This window comes from Orbicella faveolata, unplaced genomic scaffold, assembly GCF_042242905.1.
Source record: "Orbicella faveolata isolate gen_17 unplaced genomic scaffold, um_ofav_v1 contig_12, whole genome shotgun sequence".
NCBI lineage: Eukaryota > Metazoa > Cnidaria > Anthozoa > Scleractinia > Merulinidae > Orbicella > Orbicella faveolata.
In genome coordinates, this window is record NW_028301539.1 from 28,578,820 (window position 1) to 28,603,074 (window position 24,255).

At 37.9% G+C, this 24,255-nt stretch overlaps 1 protein-coding gene and 1 long non-coding RNA gene across 2 annotated transcripts; one reads left to right on the forward strand and one right to left on the reverse strand.

The window, feature by feature from the left end:
* Window positions 1-4,381: 4,381 nt before the first annotated feature.
* Window positions 4,382-13,590, forward strand: LOC110058509 (spermine synthase-like). The gene is made up of 11 exons (XM_089283180.1): window positions 4,382-5,099; window positions 6,934-7,127; window positions 7,516-7,612; window positions 9,354-9,496; window positions 10,366-10,457; window positions 10,671-10,835; window positions 11,112-11,197; window positions 11,493-11,604; window positions 12,256-12,335; window positions 12,993-13,111; window positions 13,458-13,590. Exons 2-11 carry the CDS (start codon window positions 6,958-6,960, stop codon window positions 13,492-13,494), a joined length of 1,101 nt encoding a protein of 366 aa, XP_089139306.1. The 5' UTR covers window positions 4,382-5,099; window positions 6,934-6,957; the 3' UTR covers window positions 13,495-13,590.
* Window positions 8,465-18,722, reverse strand: LOC149117438 (uncharacterized). The gene is made up of 2 exons (XR_016205663.1): window positions 18,341-18,722; window positions 8,465-9,131 (listed from the first exon to the last, which is right to left on the reverse strand). It is a non-coding gene; the product is annotated as an uncharacterized LOC149117438 (long non-coding RNA).
* Between the last annotated feature and the right edge of the window lie 5,533 nt (window positions 18,723-24,255).

Below are 24,255 nucleotides of genomic sequence, written 5' to 3' on the forward strand. Positions count from 1 at the left end.
TGGACTACAACTTACCTATCAATGCTGTGCTCTGTTTACGAGGTAAAAATACTCTGTGAACCACACTATGGGAAAAATTTGGCTTTGTGAAACAGAGCCGCTTTAATTCCAACTTATAAAGATAAACTTGCAATCAAAAACGTACAAATCTGCCTCGCAAAGGCGAGGGCAGACAATCGCCATAAATACCTATGCTTTAATAAAAGGATAATGATAAATTAAGATTTGATATGGAAAATACAGCAAATGAGCTGTTTTCCTATTAAGAGCAAAACCAAAATCTGAGGCAATAATACGAAATGCCAATTTTATGTACCCAAGGAGGTGAATTGGGGGGGAGGAGGGAAAGCTTTGCAACAAGCAAAGGTCCAACTCAAATGCAAACTGTTTCCAAAACAGTTTGTTAACGACATCACATACGCCATGTACTCGACATCAAATGGAACCTTAGATGGGGGGCAGAATAATTCAACATCGGCTGTCCCAAACATTTGACCCTAACCCCTCTCGGTTAAAACAAGACAAAAACGAATACAAACAAGGGCGACGATGTTCGCTTTGCTCCAAATAAAAGAAAAGGGCAGGCAATTGCATAAAACTCTTTAGTCGGATAACAAACAAATTCCTTTATTAATTAATCGCTTTCATTCAATATTCTGAGTCGCTCATAACCATTCACAATAGAATAAAGCTCAATTTCAAGAGTTAACTTTAAGGGTTACTGATCATCCATCAAGATAGTGTACTAGCAATCTTATGTCTTCGCTGCGTTTCGAGCCTGGAGCGGGAATCGCTAACGAAAAAGCCAGGTTGGAATAAAAGCCTCTTTAGTGGGAGTGACGCGTATGAATGCAACCGACATTGATAAGATCGATATGGACCCGGCGAACAGAGTCAGGTCACTATACTCATGAGAAAATGTTACCGTCAACTAAATGTCTTAACAACGTTTCTACGGCAACTTCTGAACTAAACTATGAGAACAGAATGCTTTGTTGAACCGTTACATTAAAAGAAGAAGCGTAGGGAAAGGTAGCGAAACACGAGGTTACGGTTGAACAATTATAGTATATATAAATCTACTAGCGTACTACGGTTCTATCACGAATGCCGTTCTCTGATTGGCTACGTTACTCACTATCTATTCTGTGATAGATAGTGAGTAGCGTAGCAGTCACGTGCCCTTGTTAACAAAATGACGGCCGTTTTTGGCGTTTTTGAAGTGTCTGTGAAGAAGACTTAGATAAAGTTTTGAACGACTAGTAGATTTATACTAAAACAATGAGATTATTCACTCTCGTTTTCTATGCGTGATAGTTGACGAGGGCGCAAACGCACGATAGAAATCTCGAGCTCATAATCTAATTGTTAAATTAGATAGGTAAGTAAAGAAAGAAAATATAGACTTAACTGAAGTAAGGCACGTCGAGAAACATGCCGGTTTTCCTTCCCAGCTGTAAAACTGCGACCAACGCCAAACTGAGCGTGTCATGATCATATGACACTTATTTTTATACCGGATTCAAATTCATTCTTGGGTGCAAGAAACATGCTTGGATGGAAAGGAATGCCGCATCACACCTTTTTTTTCTGAATACATAACCTCAACAATGTCGCGTCCTGGGAAAAAACACTCACCATTAATGGAATATTATTATTATTTTAGTCAAGGTTGGTTTTCACCAGCGCATAATTAATATAAGCAACATACGCGCCGCGGACGTAAATGTAGTCAGACGTTGATAATCAGCGCCTTTTATCAAGAAAATTTCATAATGAGGGTGCTACTCAACAGCCGTGCACCTGACTGGGACTAACTATGTTATTTTTATTTGCGTCCAGAGATTGTTATATAGGGGGTTGTGTTCAATTCGTTATTCCGGGAAAAGAAGAATGGACAATGCGCTGAGCGAGGTCGATGAGTCACGAGCTAGGCTGTGAGTGTGAGGACGCCTTGTGACCAGTATACGACAAATTAGTGGACGCCATGTTGTTTCGAAAGAGGAGAAGTCTGTCTTTGGATGGGAAAATATTTTGTCAAAAATGAGATCAAAGGAGGACTGTTCTGGTGTATCGAGAGCAGTTTGGCCAGAGAAGGAGAAGCGAAAAATGAAAACTGGAGTCCAAGAAAGGCTCGATTACCAGCCGCTGATTACGCGCCGTTGTCCGTGCGAAAGGAGCCTGGGCACCTGTTGGAGAGAAGTGGACTGGACTTAAGGACTAGACTCGAAAGAGGAGCGGAAATCGAGCCCAATAACAATAACACAACAAATAACCTAATAACACAGCAAATAAAGGATATTAAGTGTTAAAAGTCCCAGGAGGAGAGGAAACTCCCACGAGAAAAAGTCGTTGACGCCTCCTCAGTCAAAAAATTGGAAATAATATTGATATATGGGTTCTGAGAGGCTGTCATGTGTTAAGAGTAAAGGGTTTTTTTTTTTTTTTTTTGTATTCCTCGTTCTTAAAGCTGTGCTGCTCCAACGTCAACAAAGGTTACACCTCAGTCCAGGGGACCCTCCTGCGTCTTGTGTGCTGTTAATGTTCCGGATGTTTTGTGGAGTTCCTGTTCCAACATTCTAAATTTCGACCCAGTCCCTTCTCGGCCAAACGCTAAACTTTCAATGGCCTTTCACATTACCTAATTGATTGATCTGGGCAAGCTAAAGGCAACTCACAGTCAACTATCTTTATTGTTGGTAAGCTGAAGTACTATTCATCAATTTAAAGTTTGTAATCTTGCTAAGTATTGCCGTTTTTAATATTGGTACATTCGCGATTATCCCTTGTCGATCATGTGGAGTAGCTTGGAGACTCCATAAAATCAATGATCCGAAATAACTGGACTGCCCCAACTGATCGATTGTAATCGGACAATTCTGCTGATAAGTATTCCCCGTATTTGCCTTGGTGGCAGTACCTTCCGGAAATACCTTCTTTCGTATATTTGTGAAAGCCAAGTTACAGTCAAACCTGTATATAACGGCCCTGTTTATAGCGGTCACCCTGTGTTTAAAGCCTTGGTCAAACGGCGCATATTGTCGATGATAGTTGATGATAGTCGGTGAAAATTTGGGGAGAATCATTCAACCATCATCGACTATCATGCACCGTTTGGCAGGGAAAAAAGCCTGGCCAAACGGTGCATGATAGTCGATGATAGTTGAATGATTCTCCCCGAATTTTCACCGGCTACAGTATCATCAACTATCATGCACCGTTTGACCAAGGCTTAACGGTCAATGAACAACTTCCCAAAAATCGCCCTTCATATATACTGTTAAGTTGACCTGCATACAACGGTCACCTGTATATATAGAATGGACGCGGTCACCCTTGAGACTTCCTGAATCCACAATTTCAATTGGGTTACAATTAACAAATAATGCCAAATAATGACAAGCTTTATTCATCAGCTCATTAAATAGCAGCCACCAAGGCAAGGGTCTCACAAAAATAGTACAAATATTAGTACTAAACACAAGTACTAATACATGTCATTGCCTATGTCCGACAAATGCTTGCAACAGATAACATTAAAGTGTCGTCGCTTTCAAACAATAGTTGCTGTACTGTAACAACACAACTGTACCACACTGTTTTCACTTTCGTCATAGTTTCCTGAGTATAACACTGAACTGTACTTGTCAAGTTGACAGCCGCAGTTTTACACTGTATTAGGCTACTGTTTTATAGACCAAGGTAGCGCTCGGTATCAAATTTCTCTTCTATCAGCTTCTGATGTAGCCACTCACAGGAGACTTAGATCAAAGTATACTGCACCTCCCTAAAGTACACCACAGACATTTTATTGGCATTTTTGTCATATTAATTGCGTTTCTGTTTAAAATTGTTGTCAATAAATGTAAATTGAGTGATGTTCCACTTAAGAATGTACATTGTTCATTAGTTTCCAGTAGGCTTTTATTGCACCTCCCTAAAAGTACACCAGGGACATTTTATGGGCCTTTTTTTTATCATGTTTATTGTGTTGCTGTTACCCATTATTGTCAATGAAATATAAATTGAGTGATTATTTACACATTAAAATGGGGGGAGGGGTTACTCCCTTACATGAACTTTTTAGGTTTGTGCGGCCCCAAAGGATAGAGTTTTCCAGCCAGTTTGGTGATAAACAAGAAGATCTTTAAGATCTTATAACCGCACTTTTAAAGTTTAACTGTTTTGTTAATACTACAGTCACAATGCAGTGCACATTCCAAAGCAGTCCTTGATGATTCATTGATTACTGTAAACACATCACTTGATCAACACAAACTGTGTTATAACGTATTGCACCATCACTCTTACTTAGCCTTTGTGAAATCTATGATGACGTAGTGGTCTTAATCTGGAAGTTCGCTCGGGATATGCTCATGAAGGATACAAAAGGAAACAAGCGTCACACTATTAATAACGCTTTTAATAAAAGGCTTTCTTCCTGAAAAGTCAAAATTTAATTTGTTTGTGCTTTGAAGTAGTCACCCAAGTCACACAATCAGAGGGTTTATGCTATCTACGGTTAATTTTAGAATGGTTGTGTTTTTTCCCCTAGTACTGATTTAAACGTTGCAAGTTCTGGCAAGCTCTTGTTTACCTCGGCAAATATTTAATTTTTCTTCAAATCTCTTAACTCGCTGCAATGAAACAACCAAAGAATTCGCTTCATTTGCCGAAACCCACAAGAAATACTGGCAAAATTGCAAATAAATTAATGACAATCACTTCTGGCAAAATAAACTTGCAAAGTAGACACGATCTTATTTGTCACGTAGCCAAAATGAAAGCTGCAACATCAGCGCATTCCATGGCTAATGCAATACCCTTTTTTAGCGTATTTATTATTTCCCTTCGAATCCAACGCTTCGATGAAACCAAAGGGAAATATATTTTACACACAAATAAAGAAAACAATATCCATAACATTGTCCTTGTATTAATGTTTCAACAGCTTTTGGCCAATAAACATGACAGGTTGCATGATTCAAAATTTGGCCGAGAGGAAGTTTGGGTCTGGTCACCGACAAAAAAAAAAAGAAAAAAAAAAACCACAGGAAGAACAAGAACTGCGCTCGGCCCATGGCCGTGCGGTTAATAAGGTACCGATTTTGGCCATTTTGGTCATAAATAGGGTGTGGTTTTTGCACTCTAGACGAACTGGGTATGTTTTTTAGAAGAATCTACTTTTTCAGGTCATAAATAGGGTAGAGAAAATCGCAGATTTTGGTCATAAATAGGGTAAGGGTTTTGGGAAGCGGGTCTCACAGCCCCACCCAATTTTTCTGGGAGTTCTTCCCCCCCTAGGTGAGTCTTGCACATTTTGCCAGCTACAATGGTCCTGTTTTGTTTCTAATATTTGTTATAGCACTGGGTAATATCTGCGGCCCCATGCCCCACTGGGGGCAATAAGGATTGATGATGATGTTGACTGGGTAATATCACTCCAAAAATTTTTGAAATCCAGTTTATTGTCCATTTTAATTTTCTCATCTCCCAAAGAAGCTTTCCAGTTAGCCACAAAACAACAACCTTGTTAAGTGCAGAAATTTGGCTAAGATAAGTTTGAACAAATTAATATGTTCTTTAATATTTCATGTCCTGGAGATTTAGTTACCCGGACCTAAGACAGAGAGATTCAATATTTATCCATGAGACTCACAGATAATGCAGGAAAGTGGGCAAAGATGGTGTGTTTTCATTTACGTACAGTGTAAATCACCAGTCAGTGTACTAGCCCCCCGCCCCCTCCCACCCACCCCTAGAACTAGGACAGACAGGGACCAAAGGCTCTTTGTTTAAAAATGGTTCACTGGTTGACTTTCAGACTATTTCTTGTGAATGATAATTTTGTTGTCATTCTGACATTCTTAACATAATTATTAGAAAACAGTCCTAAGAAAATACGTGGGCTGATTGGTTAAAAATTGTGTTTCTATAACTCAATAGAAACACAGAACTAGTACGAGCTGTTGAGGTAATGATGGTGCAAGCAAAGAGAATCTACACTTTGATAATCAAAGTTAACAAGTCATTTTCCTTTTTTTCATTGCGATGTTTTCTAAAAGAAATAGAAAACATGTTCTTCGTGTTTCTATGAGTTACAGAAACACTCGTGAAAGTTAGGGAAAACACGAAAAAGCTGTGGAAACACTGCCCTGCGGCTCGTTTTCCCACAGCATTTTTCGTTCTCCCAAACTTCCACTTGTGTTTCTATAACTCGATAGAAACATGGTACATGTTTTCTATTCCTTAAATAAAATGTTATTCAGCTTAACTTTCTTTAGAAAAAAAACATTATGACATGTTAACATTTCTGAGAGATAAGTTATTCAATCCATTCTTTTTATCGAATCTTCCCTTCCCTGATTTTTTTTTTCTTTTTAAAGTAATGACAGTGATTTTTTAGTGTTGTGGGAAGTGGGAAAAATTATTCGTCCTATTCTAAAAACCTATTCATTCTATGTGATTTCAATTTGTGTTGGTGACTGCTAGTGGATGAGAACTCATTTAACATCAATAAAACATATCTTTGATATTTTGTAATATCATATAGTTATTAGCATGGGAATTTAATCTGACTCTTTGTTTCTCTTTCTCTTGTCTCTCTTCTTTTGCTTATCTTTCCTGTGTAAGCCTGGAGGTATCAGGTTTTAATTGATTTGTGCATAAGGCCCTGTTGATTCAAAGTGTCAATTCCTAGCTTTTAAGACTCGCTAAATTTTCTCTATATGGCTGATCAGCTTCCTGGCAAGAGTCCCTATTTTTGCGAAAACCTTTCTGTTTTCTATATCTTGTATCCCAGTCTCAATTTATGCTTGAGGACCATACCCCTCGCAGTACTGTACCTTAACCTTCCCTCCCCCCTAAAATAGTGCATTTATAACTGCAGTGTACCTTAATCCCTTGCCTTTCACCAATTGTTTTTTCTTGCAGTCATAACTACACAGCTCTGTTGACATGTCAGTGAATCAAACATTGCTAGACTTTCGAGTTACACCAGATGTATCTGGGAGCTGGATGAAATCAGTTGAGGAGAAAATCTGTGAAATTTTGAAGGAATTGTGTCAAGCAAATAAACCGGATTTTAGTGGAAATGCAATAATGTTGTTTTCTGGTCAACATGGAATGTAAGTAGTCAGAATGGTACAGTTAATGCTCAAAATCTATGCATGTATTTGTATAATTTGTTGTTTCTTCTTGTATAAAGAGATTGTATGTTGAGACTGGCTTTCTGTCCAAGTAAATATTATATATATGTAACCAACAGAACTTGTTAACAATTTTCCCAACCTTGGGTCAAATATTCCTTGAATTTGATGTTTCTCAACCTCTTCACAAGAATAAAACAAAAAGTTTATTATTACGTGTCCATGTATTTAGCATGTAATATGACTTTTATTATTTGTAAACCCTGAGTAGTTGCTTGCACCAAATCCAGCTATCATTATTATATTTTATGCAATATTGATTTAATTGACATACAATTTGATTTTAATTAGTATTTTCTTTGCACAGTCAATACACAGTTCGTATGTTTCCAGATGGTCTTGTTACTGTAGATGTTGTACAATATATCAATGGTGTTAGTGAAGACAAAATTCTTGATCGCACAGTAAGTTCTGTACCATTATATTCATGCATTTATCACCTTCACCTAATTGCTTTGCGACATTAATATTAGTGGTGCATATATTTATATATTTGCTAAATAAATATATTAAGCATGTATTAAAGAATTTACTGATATGCAAGGTAATTATAGATACTGTAAAGAGAGGCATGGTGGCCTCATGGCTAGTGCGCTCGACTCCGAATCGAGCAGTCCAGGTTCGAGCCCTGGCTGGGGACATTTGTTGCATTCTTGGGCAAGGCACTTCACTCTGACTCACAGTGCCTCTCTCCACCCAGGTGTAAATGGTGTACAAACGAATTTAATGCTGGGAGGTAACACTGTGATGGAGTAGCGACCCATCTAGGGGGAGTAGAAATACTCCTTACTTAGTCGCCTCATGCTACAGAAACTGGGATAAGCTCCCAGGATAAGCAGACTTAACTTCCCCCAGATGGGATGCTAGTCCTTTGCAGATTACCACTGGCTTACCACTTGTAACACAACTACCGGATTACTTAAGATCAAGTGTTAAAGAAGACATGTTAGCCTCTGTGCCAACTCTCTTGGATTATCCGGGAGTCTCCTGGATACAAACCTTATCTCCTGGTCTCCTGTACAGCCCGGTCACCAAATCTCGCAGACAATATGAAGGAAAACCCATAAAATACATTTTCAGATATATTTGGGCCAACTTTTGGTGTTTTTGTTTGAAAATTTTTTAAATTGACGGCACTCTACTTTGAACAAATTGTTTTTCAGGGCCATTAGAGGGTAAAATTGATGATCTTCCAAATTTCACCTTTTTTAGGTTCAATGGCACCTCTGTATTACGAAAACATTGATGGTTTAGAATTCTGTGTCCAAATTTAATAAACTTTTGCTGCAACAATTATGTCATGTGTAGCATTCAAGAAACAGAAAAATATTGTGTGCCTTGATTTAAGGTTTTCTAGGAAGCTCAGCTGAGGCAGATTTAGGGGAGTTCAGGAGTGTGGTTGAACCCCTAAATCAAAAAAAAAAAAAAATGAGACAGTTAATAACATGCTGACAGAATGCCTGAAATTCCATTTCCGAGAACCTCAGTTTTAACAATTTTCTGGGAAGGGATGCCCCTGGACCCTCCCCTACAGGGAACCACCTTCGACAGTCTGTATCTTGAAGCCCCTTGTCTAAAATCTTGTATCCCACATAACTAACTTTTGCCTGTAAAGTACTCCTGTATGCATTAAGTCTGCAGTAGTTCAAATTGTGTTCAGTAATCAGCTTGTAACAAATATTTTACAGACCTGAAAAAATTTGTATGCGGATAAGGATAATAATGTCTGGAAAATTTGTCCAAGTCACAGTGCTAATTAGTGTAATTAAAGCTTTTTTAATATGTGAAATAGTCACTTAGAACTGGATATGTGATTACTGGACATACCCTTTGTAACAGCCAGTTCTCTCAGCTCCAACAGCCATGTCCAAACAATCCAAGAATTTTTTGTACCAACTGTATGCCAATCCATGCACTTTACTGCTATGGAAAAAAACAAAAGTGTGGAAAACTTGAATTTGTTTGTACAAACATATGTCCCGCAGACCTTACACGTTCCTAGTATTGTCATTGTTCAGTGTGGTTAAATATGCCTTTAGTTAGATTATTTTAAATATGTAAATGAATGTACAAGTTTAATTGCCGTAGTTTGTAATATATATAATTATAACTATGTTTTTAAATGTGGTAGTTGATTTATTTTAGGATTACATTGATCTTTGTGACAAAATAAATGAGGAGCTTTCATGTTTGAAGGCAGACTTCATTCCTACCATTTGTAGAGGAAGAGAAATTCTGCGTTATCATGATACATCTGATGGTCGAATGAAGGAATATGACTTTGACAAGTAAGTTGTAAATAATGGATATTAATACCACTTTAAGTGTAAGACCCAGATGACTCAGTCAAGTCATAAAAAATGCCAGGAGCTGAAGTGTGTTGGGCTAGGCAAGTTCTTTTTGTAAGAAAAAATATTGCAGAAAGTAAGTGCAAATATGCAGTTCCAGAAAATATCCATGCATTCTCCCCACAGAAGGGATTGAAATTTCCTGGGGGGTGGGGGGGTTCCATAAGGCAAAGAAGGTTAAAGAAATGTGTAAATTAAGCTTTATTTGAATTTCCAGGGGCAGTGGGGGTCTTCAAAAATATCCCTTCCGTGGGGGAGGTATGGATATTTTCTGGAACTACAAAATGTAGAACAATTGCCTTGAATGAAATGAAGCTCACTCCACTGTAGGAAAAAGGATGGCAGCTGTACATTTTACCACAATACTATGCAAACCTAACACAGCCTATAACGCACAAAGAAAGCTAAACGTTTACAATATTTGTCCCTGTACTAAGGACATTGAGTTGCCTAGGTTGAAGATTTTATAACGTTTCTGCACGTTTTTATGAATGTTGTTAAGGTTTTCGTGCACTAAGAACTATGGGTACATGTAAATGTACATGTACTGGTTGCCATCTTTTTTTTTTTTTTTTACAGATGATTAAGGTGCCCTGGTTTAATTAAAAACAGATATTTGATATACAGGGACAAGCTCCCCAGGTAGGCATGCTTAAGCTAGGGCACCTGGAATTGTAATGGAAAATGTCCATATCTTCAGCGAGACATTGAAACTTTTGGTGTTGTAATGTGTTGGTGTTGTATCCTTGACTACTTAAGCTTGGGCATACAGAATCACTACTAATGTCATGTTTGCACTTTTGTTTCAGGGAAGTGTTTAAGCAGCAATCTGAATTCCAAGAAGTCTGGATAGTTCATTCTGCTCGCTATGGAAACATGCTATTCTTAGACCTCGAAGAGAGTAAGTTCACGCAAGATTGCAAAAACTAAGCTAAGGAACACGTTATTTAAGGATCCAGAGCTACAGTACTGGAAGCTTGCCACTTTGATACATCTTCCTTGTTTGCTCAATTTTTGCTTGAAATTCTTCCCTGCAGATTTTGGAGCAAAAGAGAAACTGCTTGCCCTCTACTCTTTCATGTAACTTTATTTTTTGTTGCTTATTTCTCTTCAGTGTTGGCAGAAAGTGACATTGACTACACAAAAGCACTCTTAGGGAATGGTAGAGAAAACTACAAAGACAAGGATGTACTCATTTTAGGAGGTGGAGATGGAGGAGTGTTAAACGAGCTCCTAAAGGAATCTCCAAAGTTTGTCACCATGGTCGAGATATCCTTTTGTAATGAATGTCCCAAGGCTCGGGTTGAGGGACTCAGAGATTCAAAGCCAGGGCTTGCTCTTGTAGTTATTTGTTTTAACCCCCTCATCCCAGGGGTAACCTTTAGCCTGCTATCGTTTAAATTGTTTAGTCTGTTGATAAAACCCAACTTGAAGTGATAGCTATTGAGTAGTACTTCCATGTGGTGCTGTTTATTATGTTGTACAAGGTGGCTCTAACTTTCACCATTTCAAAGTGAAGCAAACGTTGGTCATGTACCTTGACATGATCAAATAGACAAAGTTGTCGTGGATGCAGCCGTGAAACACTTGCGGGGTATTTGTGGCTCCTCTATGGATTCATACACCGGACATAATTACGAGGTGGGGCTAAATAATGCTTGAGTCGGTCTGTTTATTACCATGTTCTTTCCGCAGCTCATTAATTACACGAATTAATTCCCGGAGGAGTGGTTTTGTCACAAAGAGATCAGTGGCGGATCTAGGGGAGGGGCCTGGCGGGGCCGGCTCTCCCCCCCCCCCGTTGGTTTGGGTAAGAAAAGAAAAAAACACAGAAAGAAGAAAAGCTGGCAGGGCGCGAAAAACTGCTGAAGTGAGTGAAAAGTGTAGTAGAGCCATGTTTCTGGTTTTGAGCTCAAGTTGGTGTCTTACTTTGTAGATAAGAATTGACGACTGTGTCAAGGCGTTAAAGGAGTATGTTGCGAATGGAAAGACATTTAATTATGTCATAAATGATCTCACAGACATACCCATAGTTACCTCTTTACACGGTGAGTGTGAAACTGATCTAACCTTTATTAAAACTTGTTTCCTTGTTTTAAACTTTACCTCAAGAGCCAAACTTACAGTAAAAACCATTGCTTAAAGCGTTCTCCGAAAAAATGATTATTTAGCTTCAATTTCTTGTTCGATTGAATAACGGTCTACATGTGTGTTTTGGAAAATAGCGTAGTACTACAATCTTTCAGTTTATACAGTTTACAGTTTTATTTATTGGCATTGCAAATTACAAATCACAACTTACACTACCCGCGTATAGCGTAGGTTAATCGAGGCGGGCATTGTAATAAATAATAATACATTAAGTCACGATAAAAAGAAAGAATAAAATTAAATTAATGTATTTATTAAATCCATTTTGAAATCACTGGTTATCCTTGCAATCTGATTGGCTTTCAGTGGTGCGATTTATTCACGAATCGCACTATCTTTTGCTCTAAATCGCATCTTTTTCTCAGCCAATGAGAATGGGACAGTAAAACAAAACAACCAATCAGATTTCAAGGTTAATTTAAAGTAACCAATAATAATACAACACACAATCAAGTACAATGAGTCCAGCCAGTGACAAGTAGGACTAATGATGAAAGGTTCAAGAGTTTATGGAATAATAGTCGGGTTTTTTTGGTTCTTTCTTCCAGATTCTCATTGGGAGTTTGTCCGCGAAATTCTAAACCTTACACTCCAGGTGCTCAAGCCTGAGGGGAAATTCTACGCGCAGGTAAGGACACCGCATGTAGAACACTGTTGGTGATGTTTTATAAAGATCATTCCATGCTTAATAGGAAGGTAAACTTCAAAATAAACTCCCCTTGTGAACTCAAAAGAGAGCTTAAGCAGTGACGACAGCGACCCCGAGGCCAACGCCTAGTGAAAAATGAATGTATATTTTATCTTTGGACTTTTTAACTGAATATCATGCTTTATGACCCCTTTCCCCTTTAAATATTGGTGCAAGTGTAAGTTCGAAGTGTTTTATCGACGTTACACAAGGGTAGGGAGAGGGCAAAATTTGCGAAAACTGCGGAGTTGCTGCAACAATTATGACGAGGATTAGTAAATGTGATTTTGTCATAATTTAATATTTTCAAATTTTTGGAGATTACAATTCTGACCCGAAGAATTCTTATGATTGCCAAAGGTGATCCAAAACCTCCCATTGATTGCCGAAGATGACCCAAGACCTTTAGGAGATCACGCACGAACTTTCGAAAAATTCTCTAACGCTATCGGAAAGTCAGAAAACAGTTGTAATAATCTTGCTTAAGACCACATTTTGTATATGTCACAGATTTTAAAGAAGGCGCGATTAATAAAGTGTCATTTTAATTTGCCCTATGCCAGGAAATAACGATATGTAACCCATTCTTTGTTTCAGGGTACTAATGGTGCTACACGCAAGAAACAGATTGAACAGTACGAAAAGCAGCTAATGAACCTTTGTTATCCAGTAGAGTTCAGGAGAGAATTCGCTTTTGTTCCGTCATTCGAGGAAAGGTATCCTTTTTAACGCCCTTGTTAATAAAGTAAATCGCGAATCAGTGTTTCTTTTCTGAGTATACTCGAGCTAGTTACCCTTTGATGTAACTAATTGTTTACTCTGATCTGTATTGCCTTCTCATCACGAAGTTATTTGTGATTGTTTGTTTTGGGAAGGTAAATTTTCAATGTAGTGGACCAAATTACTGAAATATAAATTATGTAGGTATTCCGGTACATACAACTGGTCTTCAATCTGGTAGTTTTAAAAGATAACATAAAATAAGGCACTCAAAAGTGCAATTGTGTATATTCGGCTTATTTATTTAATTTATTTTCTTTTGATCCTTGACTTCTTGGTTAGCTGGACTTTCTACGAAGTGTGGAGGAAACAGACGTGAGACACAAACTCAAATTAGTCGTCGTCGTCTATTATAGTCGAGGAAGTTGTTTTCTGTTCTTTTGAATCCAGTCAGTAATAAAATACAATGAAACTTAAGCGCGTGCATCGTTTACACTCGAGCTATTGACCGTATTTACTTAATAGACGCATAATAAGTTGTGTGTCTGAGGCCTATTGTGCGTCTAGGTAAAATTAATACGGAAAAATAAGAACTTTACGATCGTTTTCGGTGTACACGGGAGGCAAAAATGCATAAAAAAGGAAGCGTTTTCAAATGAAAATGCATAAGTGTTGACGAGGGGTCTTGGTAAATGAGAGACGCATAAAACAGACGAGCTTATTTTAACTGTGAATCCGGTCAGCTAGATGTAATATATCAAACACGAGAGACAGTGTTTCATCGGGATATCCAAACACCGAGAAGAGAGTTGAAACTACGACGCGCAGCGGAGTATTTATGACGAAATTCGAGGTGTTTGGATAGCCGATGAAACACTGTCGCGAGTGTTTGATATATCTTCTCAATCAAAACAAAAGTGTGAGGAGAGAGAATTAGATAATTAAGTACGTTTTACATATTCGCTTTCGCTGTCGGAAAATATAGAAATCCAACATAGATATATTTGTTTTAGTTCGTTTTGCATTTCTGAGTTACAGGTTACTGTTCCAGTTCATTGACCGTAATGGAGACCTGCTAGTTTGTTGTAGGATCATAACTGTAATAAGCGTTCAACTGTAATTGCTACCTGCGATAGTCTCTTGTTAAACTGTTGTCTACCTGTGTTGTTTTGAAAGTTATTAATCTTGTAAACGTTGAATTCCGTTGGAGCCAATCGAGCTTTCTGAAATGTATTAGATAATATTTAGTTAAGAATTTTTAATAGCTTTACGTAATCCTTTAGAATTGCGCTTTCGGCTTAAATAGTCGTGCCTTGTGAAATATTCTTTGGTTACATTCTGGCTGCATTCCGGTTATGCTCCGGTTGCATTTTGATTGTGTTCTTGGATTAAAACGATATCGTTGCACCTAAGTTCTGAGTGCTGTTGACGTCTCTCAAGGTAATTCCCTGTAACAGATCCGGTACTGATCCCCGCAGCAAGAGAGTTTCCCAGGTTTTTACAGAAGTGCTTTCCCAGGCCAAAAACCTATTATCACAAAAGCTAAGGAGTAATCGGAGAAGTAAAATCGTCAAAATCTATGCTAGTTTAGACCGAGTGTCCAAACTTCCTTCACGGTTGTGATTTTCTTTGTTTTAACTTGATGAATTATTAAAATGAGCTTGAGAAATTTGTTTTCTGAATTGCAAATTCATTAATAATTCATCAAGTTTAAACAAAGGAAATCATGACCGTGACGGTGTTTGGATATCTGATATTAATTAACATAGATTTTTACGATTTTATTAATCTTCGTTTTCTCCTTAGTTTTAGTTTCGATTGAGAAGATATATCAAACACTCAAGACAGTGTTTGACCACATTTCCAAACACCAAGAAGAGAGTTGAAAATGCGACGCGCAGCGGAGTATTTTTGACGAACTTCGAGGTGTTTGTGAAATGTGGTCAAACACTGTCTTTCGTGTTTGATATCAAGCGACCAAAAGTCTCTCTCACAATAGCCTTTTGTTTTCGAAACATGAATTTTATGCGTATCGTATTTACCTAGAGGCACTGGACATTAGATGCTTTAAACGTCTGAGACGAATTATTAGTCTTCTTAGGAAAATACAGCCAATTTGCGTTAGTTAACAATAAAATTAAGGTACAATAAGAATGTGCTTCTACTCGCTCCATTCCCTTCTGGACCATTCCACTATTAGAGGTTTTTTATTTGTTTCCAGGCTACTCTTTCCATTTCTACTGGCCAGTCGTTAGTGGCAGCATATTGTGATCGAGTTCGTCACTGCATTTCTGATTATTGATCTTTCTTTTAGATTCAGTTTACCTGACCTCAATTAGATTGTTTAAATTTTGCGGATTTTTGTATACAGTGAAACGTCTATTAAGCGGACACCTTCGGGACCTTCCCAAGTGTCGGCTCAATAGAGGGCGTCCGCTTAATGGAGGTTTGTAAAAATTGCGCAATGTTTGTTAACGATTAACATTCAACGGCTACTCTGTACTGTGATAAAGTTCCATTTTGTTAAGGAAGCTATCCAGAGTTCAAGTTCAATACCTTTCATTACCAATTTTAATTTGTTTTTTAAATGCAAAAACATAAAAGCAAAACAGCAACGATAATACGTGCGGTACATGGACTCTTTGTCAATTCAGTCCGGTGTCCGCTTAATAGAGGTTTTTAATAATAGAAATTAGCCAAATACAATTTATTTTAGAGTCGAATAGGGGTTCGTTATGAAGGGAAATATAAGACGTTAATTTCGGGACCCGGCTCAGTGTCCCGGCTTAATAGAGGTTTCACTGTAGTTGGATTTCGATGGCGCTAAATATCGGCTCATTTTACCTAAATTAAAACGTGAACATAACGAACATGTAATCAGTAATTATCAATATTTAGGCAGTTACATTTTCTATTTTTAGTCAGATTCCGTCGCCTTCAAGCTTTTGAATTTTTGGTCAAATTTGGAAAGATCATTCTCGAATGCCTCGAGGAGAATATCAGTGTCTAAATTATACATGCCAAAGTCCTCCTACGACCCTGCTAAATATAACCAAGAGCTATTTACAATGCCCTGGATCATAATATATTGTTTGGAAAAAGTCATGATCAAGTCAGCTATTTAAGAATTTATTATATAGCGTCAGACAAGGTTCGTCCGAAGTTCATGTCATGTTCAAACAAATGTCTGAAAACAGCTTATATTACCTTTTTAAGACGAAAACAATGCTGGCTGACCATTACATTGCGTAGATTTTCAGACTATTTTTATCTCAATTCTTGTGTGGAATTCACGCTGTTTCTTTCACTGCCCGGCCAAGATTATTAGCGCCAGTGATATAGAGAAGTTTGGCAGATAGTGTGTATCAGAGAAAAAAAAAACTATGAATTCTTGTTTTTTCTGTTTGTCATACCTGTGTGTGGGTTTTCTGGCTTCAACATAGAAAACGACCTTTGTCAATAATTGTATGTTGCTATATAAAGTCACCAACCGTACGTGTAGGGTCACATTGGATGAACATTTGGCGGAACTTTTTCGAGTTAACTCCTGTAAATACTATTTCTTTTTTACAATCTTTTTTCTGACATGCCGGCACACCACAATCAGTACTTGCATAATTCTCCTCTGATCAGATTACGATCGAGTTTATATTTGGACTAACAATCAAAAGATATGATATTAAAACGACGATGCATCCTTATCTTCGTTTTAATCTCGGTCATATTGATACCCAGGCATTTATTCCTATCCCCGCTCTACCAGATGCACGCGAGGAGGTCATGCAGTGGTAAAAGCAGGGATTATGCCACTCATTTATGAAGTGTGACACTTAGCAAGCATGGTTCACTCTTCACCCTTGGGCGTTGTATTCTCTTGAAATTTCTCGCCTCGAGTTCGTGAGGTCGCCAAAAAACGAAGAACATTCAAAAAATCGTGCTTTCCGCTAAGCACTCAATATATTGCAATTGCTATTTATTTCTTGCATTCAGCCGATAATAAACTAAGGCAATATTTTCTACTCTGACCCCCAAACGATAATTTCGCTATGTCGAGCTTCAAGGTTGATGTTGTATGCGAGAGGGTTTCGTTATCGGTTTTCGGATCTCTCTAACTTCGTCTCGTGAACTTCGGCTGCAATTAGTATCCTTCAGTCAGCATCAAGTATATCTTTTGTGTGTACCATGAGAGATAACAAAAGATATTAAATATAGCTCAATATTTGTTAATTACTTCTAAAAGTTTTGGTTTGCACTTGACCCCGTCTTGAAGTAATTTTTTTAACCTTAAAAATAGCAAAATTAGACAGAAAAATAGTTGAAATTTTATTTCTAATTTTACATTACTAAGTATAGCTATCTGTGACCCTTCTTTCAAATTAGGGTATGCATTTGTACCCTTGCCCTTTATAGCATTTGTTAATAAGAATTTTGTCGTCTGATTTATTTTCTTCAGTTTTATTTATTTTTTATCCGCGCTAAGAGAAAACTTGGCATGAGAAGTCACGAGAGCCAGTACCAGGTGCTTGCAATTACTTCTCCCGGTTACAGCAACCTTCATGGGATAGATTAGCGGAAAGCTTTTCAACTATTCGTGTACATTCCTCTTAGTACTGTTTATAGAATATATTGACGACTGAAATGTTTTCTCGATTATATAAATTATAACTTTATTAGCTTAATAGCTAGCCTTCAAACTGAAGGAGGTTTCCAAATGTCGATCGTGCAGCACTTTCTAAATATATAAAACTAATATTTTTTAGATTTTCGTGATCAGAGTTTGTAGATCTTCTCCAGAGAGCTGTGCTACGTCCAGGCTACCTTATCCCTTAGGTGCTGTGTTTGCCTATTTCATTACTTCTGTGTTAAACGTTTGTTCAACTTGAAACTACTGAATATTAGAAGAGACTCAATCACCTATCAATTCAGAAACATTACTCCACGAGATGTTTGACAAACAGTGTCTAAATGGTCGTCTCTAGGTTTTTTTTAATTAATATTTTATTATTTTTATTATTTTGAGTGGCTGGATCTAACTTTGGTCGCGTTCGACGCGATGTACAATAACGGGATAATGGTTGATCGAGTACAAAGGTGCAGTGGCTTGTGCAGTTTGTATTTTTAAAAACTACATGTCGTTACCTATCGTTTTCTGTCCAAATTTGGGTAATTACTTTTGTACTACTTGAAATTGCTGCTATAATGACAATCACAATTGAGATTATTACCTCTCGTGAATGGTCTTGTTTGCTGTTTTTCTCAGCCGAGCACGTGTTGCTTAACGGCGTCGGTTAGACTGGGAGAGAAAAGAATGGCAGCGGAAGTTCCACAGAGGGGTGGATATTAAGAGAGCGCTGATTTCCGTTTCCTGTGCATTTTCCTGTTCCTGTCAAATACTGACTATCGCACGATCGGGCAGGGGAGGGAAGGGGGAGGAGAGGAAAGGGGAAGAGAGGAGAGGGGAGGAGAGGGGAAATAGATACCTCACCTTAAAAGCCCGGTACAAGTTCGGTACCACGGAAAAGATAAACATTTTCCTTTTTGATCTAAGATTTGCTGTAGTGACTTGTTGCTTTTTTTGGCAAAAGGAACAAGAACATCTGAAACATATTGGAGAATCAAAAAGGATTAAGTAAAACTATTATTGACTTTTTAGCTGAGGCTTTGGATTAAATTTGGTAAAATTCCAAGAGATTTTATCACATATCACGTGCTGCACGTGTATATGCTTGGCTAAACAGTTTTATATATATATATATTTTTTGTAGCTACGTGGTGTTTGGTGTTATCCCCGGTCGAAACAGTAAGAAGTGAAACAAATTCCTAACAACTAGAGCGGTCGCGGACAGCTGTTTTCAACCATGTTATTCTTAATTCTAAAGAAAGCTAATTAACGCTCAGTTGACCTCTAACAAAAATAGATGAAACGAGGAAACACAAATACCCGGAATTGAAATGCTGTAGCACGATCACATGCGATTATAATTCAGTTATCAGGGATATAAAAAAATCTTTTGCTTTCACAAAAGCATGGTTTGAGTGGATAACGTTATTTTGGGATAAACTGCTTGTGTTTACGGAAGCTGTGGGTGGAGTTAGTGACAGGGCAGAAGTTGTTTACGAAGAAAAATCGTTCAAGTACATCCGATTTGACAATGACTCATGTGCGCTCAATATAGCTTCGCGATTAACATGAGCCGCGTGGAAATCACATTGTTGTTATGTTTCTCGATTCTTAACGCTATATGGCGAATAAAGCCCAAAAGGTGGTCTTTACCGCAGTTTGCTTGGTTGTTTGTCGGCCCAGGACAGCTATAAAATGTTCTTCACATATCATCGAGAAGGTTTCACTGAAAACCATTTTCACTTATTTGTGTAGTAGTGACCTCGTCTTTACGGAAGCTCGAATAAGTGTTTGTAACTGCTCACAAGTCCACTGGACCAATGGGAGAATGGCTTTTAAACAGTCGTACGTTATATTGAGTCAGGTTTCCCCATGCTTACGAAATTACAGCTTCTTAATCGAGGAAACAAAACGATAGAGTACTAAAGTATACAACCTTCGAAGAGGAAGCAATAAACTATATAGAAACTCAAGAATGAGGAAGGTCGAACGGGCGCGCGAATTACACATGACGTATACCTCCTTAGCCCCCTTGCTTATAGTGATCTATAGAGCAAAAACTAAAGATAAACTGATGTACAAATTTCACTGAAATTGAATTTCGCAGACTGAGTTGACGTACAAACTTCTTTTTCCATCTGTGCATACCAGCACTTAATGTTCAAATTGCGGAAACTGCAAATCGCGGGCAGTAAGCCAGTATTTTCTTGGGTTTATCAGTGTCCCGAGTGAAAGCTTATCATATCGGATTAATTTAGGGAGATTTTAGTTCGTCATAAAAGGATTGAGTTTATAAAAGGATGGAATTTTATTTCTAAAAAACTGATAATCTGCAAACAATGCGTGCGGTAAATAGGCCATTACCCGAATTTCTCAGATTTTTCAGGACTGAACAACACAGTTGAATTACTAAGAGCTCTATCAGTCGCCAGTAGGTCATAGAAGTCTCTCAGGAACACACTTCAACCACCTAAAATAGAATAAAAAACACTGAATGGCCAGCTTATAATAGGAAGATCGTGCCATAAAGAACGAAATCTTTAAATCCTTTAATGGTTCTTATTATCCGAAAAAAGAATGATTTTAATACAATTTGGACACACAGATGGGAAATTTCGAATGATTTGACGTTTCAGATCTCTGTCTACAGTGAAGATTTATCGTTATATGTTCCCTTGGCTTACAAACGGGCACATATTGTCCGGCGACACAAATCTGAGCTTGACCTAAGGTCCTCTAAAAGTTTCTAAAATAAACTAAATGATATGATGCACTTCTTGTCTTGACCAGTTTGTCTTAAGACAGCTGAAGATGTAATTAACTCATTGACAAATGTAAACTCGTCCGCAAATAGGATATGATGACTCACGACCACGTAGTTTATGAAATTAATGGCCTATATCTGGCAGAAATACGACGATTTTTTCCGATGATAGTTTTCGTGGAAATCAGGCAGTCTATAGTCCGCGCAGAGGGCATCTTGAAATTCAAAAGGAAAGGTTAACAAAAAGTTGACGGAACATCTGAAAGATGTCAAGCAATCACTCTGCTTTCTTGCGCTGAAAATAAAAGTTCAAGTTCAGAGATATCGTTCAAATATGTTGTTACACTCAAATGAAGAGAACGCATGTTTCAATATTAGAGTCAAGGAAAACTTACACTTGATTCATATCGACACATCGTCTTTCTCACTTTGAAAATAAACGTCAACATGTCTAAATATTAAGATAAGAATTCAACACAAGGATTCTATTCTTTTGCTGTAATCATTTTGGGACTTCATTGGACAATGGCAAAATAGTCGACTTCAAATTTGAAGAGTCATGCGATGTTTTCGCCAGCACTGTCTTGAGCGTGTTACGTTCGCTCGTTAGGTTGTTTTTGATAGACTTTAACTTCCAAATAATGGCTTTGATGGATTGCTAATTTTACGATTAGCGACTAGTTAACGACTTTAAAGATCAACTCGATAAAACTATCAAAACATGTTACACAGGGAAACAAAAACGAACCAATCACAGTGTCAGACAGAAAAAAAACACGATTAATTTTAGCACAAAACCGCAATTTGATCCCAGTGTGTCAGCGCAGAAGAAAATAAAAACAGTGTAATTGTCGCCCACGCTCTATATAACAGTTAATGGTTTTCCGGGACTTACATCTGTCACTCAAGATTAACGCTTTCATGATCTTTGCCTACGATGCATGAGGCTTAAATGGTTCAGGGCGCAGCAGAGAGATTGGAACTTTTACCTTATACTGACACCGTTTGGTTCCGCTTTTCATTCACTGTTTTGACCCACAGCCGTGCGCTGTTGCATTGTCCCGTCCTGCGAACCGTCAAGTGTTGCGGCAAAACGTGTTAGACAAAACAAGAGAGAAGCAAATTTAGGCATCCAAGGTAAAAAAAGCAAGACTATCCTCCTGGGTCCCTGGATCGTCAGACTATAAACAAACTGAAGACTGTGAATAGACAACAAAGTGTTTGAACGTGGTCGAAGAAACATGTACAACAGAAGCAGCCGACCATCGAGTATTCACCTCAGTCATAACGAAATCTTTGTCAACAGCGAAACAGAAGCGACGGACAGTCGAGAAAATTCGCCTTCGCCGACCGTGATGGAGAAAACGGATCTGTTGCCCCGTGCTATACGGAGGGCAAACTCCAAGGTTCTAACTCCCGAAGTCTTGGATCTTTGCGCCAAAGAAATTCAACAAGAAAACATGTCTAGAAAGAGGTACGAACAAGCTGCCCTGTATGTGTACGGTACAAGCCAGAGACACTGTGGTTTAGAGAGTACAGCCTTGGCAAGCCAACCTGGAAGTGTGTTTAAAATACCGCATCTTTCTGACCCTTGTTTCACGGGCTTTGGCTATTTTAGATGATCGGGTATCAACTTGAAAGACACAAACACTGATCAGTCAGTTTAATGTGAGACACTACAAAGAAATCGAAAACTGATTCAACATCAAGACAACGGACATATTTGCTACAGCTGTAGCAAATTCAACCCGCGAGAGGCAGCATTTTGCTGAAGATAAACGGACTTTCAGCCGCAAAGTCTAAACGAAGGACAATATTTAAGTTGAATTAACTTCGATTGGAAACTTCAGAGAGGTTAAGCAGCACGCTCTAGACCAGAGTTCTGCATTCACCGAGATTAATTAAGTATTCCCATTGATTTTGTTTGATTTTATTCAATTTATTATACAAACGCATCAGGAAAAAAAACCTTACTTAAACAAAAAAATACGAACGGACTTTTATCGCGAGCGTGATGCTTAATCTCTTAAACAGCCTGAACAAGGTTTACTTAAAAAAAAAATTGAAGCATTGTTAATGTTATTTAGAAGAAACGTGTTGTGTACACCATAAAAATAGATGTATGGATATGAGGTAAATTTTTATCAGAGTGTTATATTTAAATGTAATATAGACAAGGTCCAAAAACAAGTTATTTAAATAGATGTATATATTGTAAAGCCAGAAAATCAAATAAAACGCGAGACTACGTGACAAAGTCAGTCAATCCTGCCGAGCAGTGATTTTAATAATAATAACCTTGATTTAGATAACAACACGTCAGCTAGAGCTAAATAAAGCTTCAGCTACTCAAGACAATAGATTTGACCTTGATCGAAAAATTCCATCCCTTTTGTCTCATGAATATTTTTGGCTTATTTGCATGAATGAAGACAAATTCCAAAACGCACAGCCGAAGGAACAGCTTCAAGTGTGATAATTAAAAAAAAAACCTGGCTCTAAATATGTTCTTGAAAAGTTGAAGAAGACCAAACGAATAAGTTTAATATCTTTGATACAAATTATTGTGAGCATTTTTGTCAAATTTGCCTTCAGGCAGTGCGGACACATGTCTACCGCCGGAAGGGCAGTTTTTGTTTTGGCATAAATAGAAGGCTTCGCTCTGTGCCAAGTGTCATGTTATTTGTCCATCTGCACGTATCTGTACAGTGATTAAAAAGGTCGTTTTAAATAATTTTTTAGATCAATCCGTGAGCGATCACTTTGCTCGTCAGTGAAAATATCATACAAAGCACGTACAGGTGCATGAGACTTCATGCGGGTAGAAATTTGACAATGAAGATCAGAAAACATACTCCAATAAAAAAGTGAAGAAATTACTATTTCCTGTATTTCTTTTCTTTCAAGGAACGAATTCATTTTGTGTCATTTTTTGTACAAATCGGTCTCGGGCTGATAAAATATTTATGACCCGCTTTAATCATCATTCTAAGTTTGTGCATCGCTTTTCCTTCCTCTTGTTGTTGGCTTCTTTTCCGGTATCCCTGAGTGTAGATAATTGATTTCCTTGGGCACGGATAGTACTCACTGGATGGCAAAAAAACATGCCCAGAAGTTTGCTGTCTATATTCTTTAGGTCAAGCGGTCTGCGCTCGATTATAAGACGTCTGTTGAGAGTCGATCGCAGGTACCAAGTACGAACAATTCGAGTGTACATGTATTCCTTTCGTCCACAGAACTTTGAACATAGATCTGCTGTCAATCAAATGACAGGCCACTGAACTTTTACCTCTCGGTATTTTGATCTGTTCGTTCATGATGCGTACGTTAATACTGCTTAAAACAGATTTTCGATGGGAAGGACAAGACAGCACCCACAATAAGACTACAACAGGGCACATTCTGCGGCTCTGTGTATCCTCTTGTCTTAGTCTCATCGTCAACTCAGTTTGACACCGTGACGATTGTCCTAAAAAAAGTTCTTTGCTAGAGAAAGAGCTGGTATATATATATCTTTTTTTCCTTTCACCTTTCGTGGCATGCGCTTAAGACAAAACTTCACTTGTGATCATTTATATTGACTTCATACAGTGGGCGCTTTCCATTTAACCAAAGATTCCAAAACTTTCGAAACAGGGGCAAATGGTAGGAAATTTCCACGAAACTTTCCGGAAGATCCGAATATTGCTTAATTTCTAAAATGCGAACCATTCAACCGAAAATTTCAGAAATTCCAGGATGAAAATCCAATGGAA

Coding starts and splice junctions, on each gene's coding strand:
- LOC110058509 (XM_089283180.1), top strand. CDS start 6,958: ATGTCAGTGAATCAAACATTGCTAGACTTTCGAGTTACACCAGATGTA. Junction 10,458..10,670: donor ATTCTTAGACCTCGAAGAGA/GTAAGTTCACGC, acceptor ATTTCTCTTCAG/TGTTGGCAGAAAGTGACATT. Junction 10,836..11,111: donor CATGGTCGAGATATCCTTTT/GTAATGAATGTC, acceptor ATGATCAAATAG/ACAAAGTTGTCGTGGATGCA.